This window comes from Polypterus senegalus, chromosome 8, assembly GCF_016835505.1.
Source record: "Polypterus senegalus isolate Bchr_013 chromosome 8, ASM1683550v1, whole genome shotgun sequence".
In the NCBI taxonomy this organism is placed as follows: Eukaryota; Metazoa; Chordata; class Cladistia; order Polypteriformes; family Polypteridae; genus Polypterus; species Polypterus senegalus.
Genome location: NC_053161.1, coordinates 159,079,020 through 159,089,463, shown reverse-complemented (window position 1 = coordinate 159,089,463; position 10,444 = coordinate 159,079,020). Strand labels below are relative to the sequence as shown.

The following is a 10,444-nucleotide window of genomic DNA, read 5'->3' as shown; positions in this document are numbered from 1 at the left end:
CACAAACCTCATCTGAGGAGAATCAAGCACCATCGACCCAGTGTCAATTTGAAAGTTAAAAGTGAAGAAAAAATCACTTAAGACAAATATAAATTGTTTAGTGTATTTTTGTATATATGATATATGTAGTAATTAATAAATCGGTAATGTGCAACAGTGAGCAGTCTTATTTGGGCAAAAGTGAATGATAGTCTTTAACCAAAATGATTTAATTAAATATAATTAAAAAATGAAAAATTAGAATAATTGCAAATAATCTTAGCATTGTGTTACCAGAAAAAGAAGGGAAAAAATAAACATTTGACCAACAGGTGACAAATATGGCAAAGAAAACTGAAAACAATATGTCATGTAAGAACTTTGCATATCTAAAGCTTAACCTCCTTTGAAATATGCTCTACACAGCAGGCTGGCTAACAGGTTTTCCTACAAAGCAATAACTATACTCTGACCACACCTAAACATTAACATGCAAGTTTAAATAATTACAATTTCTCGAATAAATGTTTTGACACTTTTTTTTCTTTTGATAGGACACATTTGACCCCACAGTATCAAGAATGCCTGAGAAAATTAAATAATTGATCTCTCCATCCATTTTCTAAGCCCACTAGGGATGTGGCTGAGCTGAAGATTATCCAAATAGCAGGCACGAGCCAACCATATGACATCCAGCTCGAGGGGTTTGAATTCATATGTAAATGGATGAATTCAAACCACTTGTTAAGACTGAGCTGTTTCAGATTTGGCATTACAGCAGAGCATTTCGAGGAAACATCAATCTGGATAAGGAGAAAATTGACAAATCCTATAGATACCCATTATCCTGGGCCATTATAGTGGCTTGTTCATCAGAAATTTGAGACAGTAAATGTTTTGAGCATCAGAACAGTTCTATATAAATAAAATATATTTTAATAGTAGTATTAGTGTTATTATTATTACATTGTTTTAGTTCAGTGTAATTTATTGCTTATAACTACTGCTGCTATAATGCACTGTTCAGCAGTAATGTCACTCTAAAGTTTAAGCCACGTCCTAGTTTTGGTCAAGAGTGTGTTGGGCTCCGCCCACTACCTACCTACCCTCTCAGGTTCCGCCCCCTGTGCCAGTCTATTAAAGTTTGTCTCTGGCAGATTTGATGTTTCACTTCTATGCGTTTCTCTTCTTCCAGAGCTTCTCCTTAAAATCCAGAGACAACTATGGCTGAGGTACATGGAGGGTGGACTGCCATCAAACCAGCAGATAGCAATGTGAAGGCAATCTGTAAAGAGGTGAGTGTAATTATTTTAAGATGGGATAGATAACGGAAGGATGTGAGTTATTATCATTACTTATTATCTGGATCAAAGCCTTTAGCCCCCAAATGTGAGAGATACAATTGTCAGTCAGTCAGCCTCCAACCCGCTATATCCTAATACAGGGTGACGGGGGTCTGCTGGAGCCAATCCCAGCCAACATAGGGTGCAAGGCAGGAACAAATCCCTGGGCAGGGCACTTCTTCACAGGTTTTGTTTGTTTTGTTTGTTTATGTGTGTCTGTGTTCCCCCACATATCACTTGAGAACTTCTCACACATTGCCATCTTGCAGCTGTAGTCATTAATAATATTAATATGGGACTATTTTAAAGCAACAAAGGAAGATCATATTCAGCTATACAAACTTCAAACCTAAGTGTGATCATTTTAAAACAATCCTTAAAATATATATGTATATATATACAATATATATATACTGTATATGCATGCATGTATATTTAAATGTGAACATTTCCAGGGTTGCCATGGATCCACAAGTGCAATTTGACACCCCTGAGTTTAAAAACCCCTGCCTTTGACCACCACTCATTTTTGTGCATTAGACCTTCAACAAGGAAGTGTGTGTGTGTGTGTGAGTGTGTGTATATACACACAATACACATGCACACATATATGTATAGTATGTACTGAGCTCTCTCAAATGAAACATAATACACTTTTATTTTTTAAGTGATGTCAGCTTTTGAGTCTTATAGTAAAATCTGCCACTAGGATTCCATATTACGATTGAGTGCAATGACTTCATTGTTGTTACAGCTGTTCTAATAATGGGATTTTTCTACACAGAATCAGAGATCCGAGTCAGAATCTGATCAGATCAGAGAGCGTAACTCGTCCACATTGATGTTTGAGTTTGCACTTCACTAAGCTGAGCCTTCTTTCAGAAGTTGCTGCTCATGCAGATGATGGGGCAGCAATTTTAGCATTTTAAAAAGCACTGAAAACCATCGCATCAAACTCTAAACATATCCACCATTTATTGGATGCTACTTTTTCAGAAGGTGTATACAGAATGAAGTACTGTCAGGTGACCCAGCCCAACTGCACTCCAATGGTTCCGCCATGTCAGTCCATTTCTGTTCTTCTCTGTGGCAGAGCCACATGCAGACAAACAGGCATACGCACTCTCAAAGACAATCACAGTTTTGTGATGCTTTACTTGGTTGTATTGCAGTTGAATCGATGGGTACGAAATGTTGTACACAGTGAAAAAACAGCTTTTGTAGAGAACCTTAAAATTTTTTTAAAGTGGGGTGCACCTGATTATCATAACAAGCCAACTAGAAAAGCTGGCATTATGAGTACAACTAATCCCTGCGTCACAACATAATACAAAACAACACAGTCAGCACACAAATGCTTCTTCTACAGTTTCATAGAGGTATAAGCAATAAGTATCCTAATTATTTTTTTTTCAGTTTTTCATATGAGATAACAATCAGTAGCTTACCTAACTTTATCAAGTCACTTATCTCAAATTCTTTGCTTTGGAGGCAATCAATTGTGGGTTGGTGAACTTTTTACCTTCAATGAATCAACTGATCATTTAAAAATTGTGTTTTCTGTTTACTTGGTATCTGTTTTGTATTATACTAAATTTGTTTGGAGACAAATTAAGTGTTATGAATAAGCAAAAATAGGAAGGCAGCAAATACCTTTTCACAGCACTGTTTATAATCACTTAAAGGAACATTCCTCATATTTCAATGGTAAGCATTTGTGTAACATTCAATTTGTAGGAGCATTCAAACAAAATGTGGAACTCGCCTCCTGTTGTCATTATTGTTGCCTGTCCACCTTTCTGCATCAGTGGTATAATTTTCAAATAAGGCACACTTATTCTTCAAAGTTTTGAAATTTAAAAAGCATTGGCAAATTTTTGAAATTGCTAATGTAAATACAGAAGCATTCTCTGCAACCTCAAATTTACTATTTCAAATTTATTTTATGAAAGATTATTTCAATGTGCATATTTTTCTTATCCAAGAGCCATTTCTAATAGCAAATCAGATGAGTTGCTGTCATGCCAGCAGAGCTGTGAGTGTCTCACATCAGTGGCTTGAGCAAAACTCAGCCCTACCAATTCACTTCTCCTGCTGTTTAAAGTCATACCAGATAAGTTAAATGATCTTAAAAAACATAAAAAGAAAAAAAGCAGAGCAAGGGTTACAAAAAGTCCATTTATTCTTCTAAAAGAGTTGAAGAGTAAACAGGCTTTATATGCTGTCACGCCCTAGTTGAATAAACACGAATAAATAATTATATTTACATTGCACACATTAAACAGCCTCACTGCTGCATTATCTACAGATTTGTGATGGTTCAGTATTTCTCTAACTTGATCATTTATTCACACAGAGATGCAGTGGCTTGCTCTCCATCATGGTACGATGCAGCCAATAATTTTAGCTTTAAAACTTGCAGATTTTTTTATGTAACTTTTCTTTATTTCTTTTGAGCTGGGAGTTTAACTCCATGCTATTGCGACATTTTATTAAAAATGTGTTGTATTTACTCTACTAATACATATACTCTACTAATACTAATACATCTAAAGACGCAAATACCTGCGGGAAGTGGAAAGGAGGAGGACTCGCTCTCTATGTGAACACAAGGTGGTTCAACCCTGAGCATCTAAACATCAAAATCTCCACTTGCTGCAGGGACATCGAACTGTTGGCCGTAAGTCTGCATACCTATTACTTGCCCAGAGAGTTTGAACACATCACTGTTGCTATGGTTTACATCCCTCCTCGGGCGGACGTGGAGATAGTGGGTCACAGCATCCATTCTGATGTTGCTAAACTACAAACACAGCACCCTGAGGCGCGTATGCTACTCTCTGGAGACTTTAACCATGTGACGCTGGACAATTCTTTTGTGAATTTCCCCTTGAGGATTAATAAAGTATCTATCTATCTATCTATCTATCTATCTATCTATCTATCTATCTATCTATCTATCTATCTATCTATCTATCTATCTATCTAATTACTGTACATGCTGTTTTCACTTAATTTTGAATATGACTCATTACAAAATGGCATAATAATCAAAATGTAACTTATATCTCTTTGATTAAGTAAATTAACTAATATTTTAAAAACCTCTGAACCTTCCTGACTGTTACACAATGCACACATTTTCTAACTTTTTTCTAACTTTTATTAAATTTGTTAACAGGATTCAGTTTGATTCTTTGACAAGGACAGAGTAGGGACTGAAAATTCATGAGTATTATGGTGAGAGGCTGAAGGAAATACTCCTAAATCCAGACTGCTTTTAACTCCATAGGTGCGGCCCGATGTTGAGAAACGAGTAGGCAAAAGTTTTGAAGAATTCACCCCTCTGCAATACACAAGTCTGCAGAAGAAAGGAATCGACTACTGGATCAAGGTAAACACGTCTGCTCGGTGGTCTCTTGTGCATACATATGACTGTTTTCTGCAAGATGAGAGTACAAATAGACTAACTTGTCCTTTTTGGTAGTTTGTATTTCAGTCAAGTGGGATGCATTCAAGGGGAATTGTTTGATTTACTTACCATTCTAATCAAGGCTTCCATTTTCAGCATTATTGGATTTTTAGATGTAATTTTAAAATTTAAATTAGTTAAAATTTAAATTAGTGTGTTTGATATTTTCACTGACTGCAAGGTGTGATGTTCCACTCTGTCAGCACTGACATATCTGATGTTATTCTCTGCTTCCCATGCAGGTTCATGTTGGAGGTGAAGATAGTCTGCACATGAAAGCTCACCACAGCTTTGGTACTTTTGGTGAGGGAACAAAGATCATCATTGTTGATGCGAAAAAAAGTGCCGATGAGCTAGTGCCAAAGTAATTTTGTCTGGCATAATGGATGATGGCTAGATTTACAGTTTGCTCCATCTACCTTTTTTCCATAAAGCCATGATGTAGAAACTGATTATATTGACATCTTACCTTGGGTTTATTTTAAGCTGTGTGTTTGTTCTGTTCGCGTCTGCTATTAGTGCTTCTCCCACTGAATTAGGATTCAGTCATTAAAATGTTTACTTTCGCTGACTGTCGCTTCTTCAATTTACAGTTACTTGGCTCATATTCTAGTGATTGTAATGTGGCTCACACTCAAAAATAGGGAAGCCTGAGTTATTTTAAGGTTTTTAAGAACTTTTTACAACAATATATGAAATGGGTGGGTGACATGGTGGTGAAGCGGTACCACTGCTGCTTGCAACCAGGAGACTGGGATTCAAGTTCTGGGTGCTCCCTGTGTGACACTTCGATGTTCTTCCTTTTTTATGTAAGTTTCTTCCAGGTGCCCTAGTTTCCTCCTACAGTCTACAGACAAGCAGATTGGTGATGCTAAATTGGTCCCTGCTGTGCGTGTGATTGATTGTTCTACCTGTGATGGGCTGCCACCCTGTGCAGGGGTTGTTCTTGCCTTGCACCTGATGCCCACTGGGATAGGCCCCAAATGCCCCCTGAATCTCTTCAGGATAAGTGGGTTTTGAAAACGGATGAATAGATATAATGAGCAGAAAACCAACATTTTACTTGTACTTAAATACAATTAATATCAGATACTTTAAAATATTTCTTTGAGTACTTTCATTTTACTTTTACATTATTAAATTTTCTGAAAAGTATTTCAACTTTTACTCAAGTGTGGCTGTTGTTTATACAACAAATTTCCACTTTCTCTCTATCTATTGATCTATCTATTGTGACCAGTAGGGGGGATAACAGCACCCTCCAAATCCTGAACACAACCTCACCAACAGTCCCGGGTTCAAATGCATATTTTGTATTAAAAAATACTTTTGACAGGCTTCTTCTTTTATATCACAGAAAAATACACCACAGCAAAACAAACTCTTTCTCGTCTTTCTCCTCGACTCCTCCCAAGCAAGTGTTGTCCAGCTCCTCTCCCAACTCGGCTCCTTTTATCTATGACCTGAGAGAACTTCCACTGCTAGGGCACAGGGAATAGCCTGTTGAAAGCACTTCTCGGTTGAACAGAAGTTCCTGAAAGTAAGGAATGTAAATCCTAGCAGCTCTCCCTGGTGGCCCCTAGAGAACCCAAACAGGGTTGCCCCATGGGACTACACGTCCCAGCATGCCCTGTGGGTGCCTGTGTGGGAATCTTAACCCAGGGATGCAACCATCTACTGTATTGGGGGAGAAAATATTCACCAATGATCCTCTGTCCCAGTCCTTCCATTGCATGTTCAATCCTGGCCGGGATGCCAATCCATTGCACTATTTATCTGTCTATCAATGTGTTATACAGTGTCTTTCTTATCTATCTATCTCTTATATAGTGCAATGCTATCTATTTATCTATCTGTTGTCAATGTTTCTAAAATGATTGTTCTCCTTGGAAGTTTTCACATTTCATTGTTATACAACTATGAATCACAGTGCATTTATAAGGGTTTTTTGAAAACAGGAAAAAAACGTTTATTGTCAAAGTGGAAACAAGAACATTTATTTCTAAAGCACAAACACATACATAGGATGCAACTCAAGATGTCAAAAATAGTCAAAAGAAAAGAACAACAAATTAAAATTAGGTAATAATAATAATGAAAAAATAATACAAACCAAGGCACAGGTCAGATCAGGTCGGGTTGAGGAGCATGCACTGGTACGGCACGTTGCCACACCCACCATAAGACAAAACAGCTTGGGATCCTGATTGGCAACCACCCAGACAGTCACGTGGTCCAGTCCCACTCTCTGGAAATGACCGCTAATCTATCGCAGCCAGGTGTTATGTGAGCATCCCCTTGGACTAGTCCAGCTGCTCAGGTCCTCAAGAATTTTACAAGCCAGATCACCCAAATATTTTTATATCAGTATAAGAGGATAGCAAATTAACATAAACAACCATAAAAAGTAATTAAAAGTTTCCAAAATATTAAGATTAAGCATAAATTAGAATGTTGAGCAAATATGATAGGTCGAGCAAATAGTTAACTAAAAATCAGTTATATTGCATTATTTTTTAAGCTTACAGCAAAATATCTAGTCTGGGAAGGAACAGAAAATTGACACATCGAAACCAGCTTTGGACAGGATAAGAGTTTGAGAACACCTGTGATTCAAGGCTAAGGAAGCTAAGGAAGTGATAACAGAGAAAATGGCTCTGGAAGCGCGTATCGAGATCAGCTAGATTGATGAATCACCAGAAAGGAACAAAAGGCTTTTGCTGTAAGCAAGGTCACACTGACATAATGCATGAAGAGAAAATCTTAGTAAATTCAGGCATTAGCAAAAATATTAGAATATATTAGAAATTAACTTTAGTGTAGAAATTAAGACAAATCAAGCATGCCAAGCAATGATTAAATGAAAGCACATACTATATTTCTTTTTAATTAAAGCTTAAGCTTCAGTTCACTATTATAGAAAAGTGTGGAAGGTTTAAGAAAGGAAATGATGAGAGGAAACCCATATATGGAACTGAAGCCTTGGCCAGTTCGAGAAAATGGGAACAGCATAGACAAATAAAAATACCACGAGGGGGCCAGTAATAAGAAAATAAGGAGATAATAAGGGTTCCCATGGAAACCCAAGGTTCGGCCAGACAGGAGTAGAAGGGAGTCAGAGAAGATGGGCAAGAGAGCTCATTCGAGCAAGGTCAGAAAAAATAGGAAATGACATAAGAAAAACCCAAAGATGGTAAGAGGAAGCCATCCACCCAGTCTTAGACCAATCAAAATAAGCCAAACAGACACCAAGAGGAATAATAGACAGTAAAACCAGGTGCAGAATGAGCTAATCGAACGAGGCCAAAATGATAAGAAATTGTTATAAAAACTTCAATTGCTGTAATTTTCGTTGCTTGATCTCATTTGGCCGAATTGGGTTGAGTCCATGTGGTTGATTTATTGCAATAAAGCCTTAAAACTCTGTCTGTCTATCTCGAGTCCTAATAGCCTTTATTTTTAGGTAAAAAGCCTTCTGATGATGAATTTTTCGCCACGACAGAATCAAGCCACATGGCCATAGTGCCATAACTGACGCTCCATCACAATGCAGGTAGTGTGCCTACTTTGGGACTCCATGAGCAACCGTTCATTCGACACAAAGTCAAACCAGCGGTACCCAAGGATTCTCCGAAGAGACAAAGTACTGAAGGAGTCCAGTCTTCAACTCAGGTCACTGGATAGCGTCCATGTCTCACAAACATATGGCAAGACAGGAAGCTCCAGTACTCTAAAGACTTGGACCTTTTTCCTTTTGCACAGATATTGGGAACACAACATAACCCTTTCCAGCAACCTATTGACCCCCCATACTCTCCCAGTTCATTTACTGACTTCACAAGAAGAGTCATCAGAAACATGAATGTCACTGCCAAGGTAAGTAAACTTCTCGACAAGGTCGACAGTCTCTCTGCTGACAGAAACACTGCTGATGGCTGTGCCCAAGAGGTCATTAAAGGCCTGGATCTTGGTTTTTATCCAGGACACTCACAAGCTCAGACACTCAGACTCCTCACCCTGTCTGTCAAAAGCCCCTATTAGAGTCTCCATTGACTCCTCAAAAATCACGGCATTGTCATTAAAGTCAAGATCAGTGAATCTTTATTCACCAACAGACCATACGATCTTGTCCAACACCCAGTCTATACAAGCATTGAACAGAGTAGCAAAAACACACCCCTGACGAACCTCAGAATCAATTAGGGAAAAACACAGAGGTGCCTCCACTCTTCACAGCACTCACAGTACCAGTGTACAGGCCAGCCATGATATCCAGCAACTGAAGGGATCCCGCGAATTCTCAGGATGTCCCACAGAGCAGCCTAATCAACTGATTTAAATGCTTCATGAAAATTAACAAAGGCTGCAAAGAAACTCTGCTGATATTCACGTTTGCACTCCATGAGAACCCTCAGTGCCAGGAAACAGTCAATGGTGGATTTCTTCGGCGTAAAACCAGACTGCTCCAGTCGCTGGTAGGCGAACAGATGATCACGGATCCTATTGAGAATAACCCTAGCAAGGACTTTACCCAGCACCAAGATCAGTGTTATCACCTTGTAATTGATGTAATCCACCCTTCCCTTTCCAGATAGGGATGACAAGTCTCATTTTCCAATCAGTAGGGATGACGCCCATGTCCGAAATGGAAGCAAAGATCACTTGCGATGCCAAGAGAACAGTCTTACCACCAGCCTGGGGAAATTCACCTTGTACAGCACAGATCCCTGCAGCCTTCCCTACTCTCAGCTGGTTCACCACCTGTGAACCCATTCAGTGAGAATGGGTGGTTCACAGTTAATTAGAGGATTGGCCTCAAGAACTGTGGACTCAGATATCCAACATCCTAGTTGGAGGATCAGCTTTAAACAGCTGCTCAAAGAAGCCAGCCCAGTGGGCAATAACTACTTTGTCATCCGTAAGGACCGTTCCATCAGCTGCCTTGACTGCGACTATTCGAGGAGCAGATTTGGATGTGCAAAATACTTCGATTCCTCTGTAAGCAGGACATGGGTCACTAGACCATAGATATTGTGTCTCTTATTCACAGATTCTTCTAATAAACACCTCCTTATCTGCCTTTAGAGTGTTTGCAGCCATCCTTCTCAGTTCCCGGTACAGACAGGAGCTGCATCAAGTTGTGTGCTGTAACTCTTCTCAATGATATCAAGACTGTCCTGAGAGATGAAACACCTCCTTCTAGGAACACTGGCAACACCAACACAACCCTTAGCAACCTTCAGGATCTTGTCACGGAAGGTCTCACACATCAATTTAGATTCAGCAGTTGCACCCAAGTCCTTAAGTTCCTCACACAAACTGTTTGTAAACTGATTAGAAACAGCCTTATCTTGGAGTCTGGCCAGGTCCACCTCATTTTCCTAGTGGGTGGTAGCCTACAAGACCTAAGCTGGATCTTCAGAGTAGGAACAAGTCTGTTGTCAGAATTCATAAAAATGGGCACTTCTGTAGATCCTGGAGTTTTGTAAGAGACCCCAGTGCCTGCACACAAGGATGTGTCTTTCACCGCACCACCAGTATTGGAGTACCAAGTCCTACAATGTGGCTTTGTTCCGGCGATCCACAGACCCTGAGCTTTTGCAAAGTCGAGGAACACTAAGCCACTTTCACCATGGTATCCAGATCCATG

General features: G+C 39.1%; 1 protein-coding gene across 1 annotated transcript; it reads left to right on the top strand.

Moving 5' to 3' along the window:
* Positions 1-1,128: 1,128 nt before the first annotated feature.
* Positions 1,129-5,961, top strand: LOC120534423 (cystatin-B-like). Its single transcript, XM_039761993.1, has 3 exons — positions 1,129-1,274; positions 4,615-4,716; positions 5,037-5,961. The coding sequence occupies exons 1-3, from the start codon at positions 1,203-1,205 to the stop codon at positions 5,160-5,162; spliced, it is 300 nt and encodes a 99-aa protein (XP_039617927.1). The 5' UTR covers positions 1,129-1,202; the 3' UTR covers positions 5,163-5,961.
* The last annotated feature ends 4,483 nt before the right edge of the window (positions 5,962-10,444 follow it).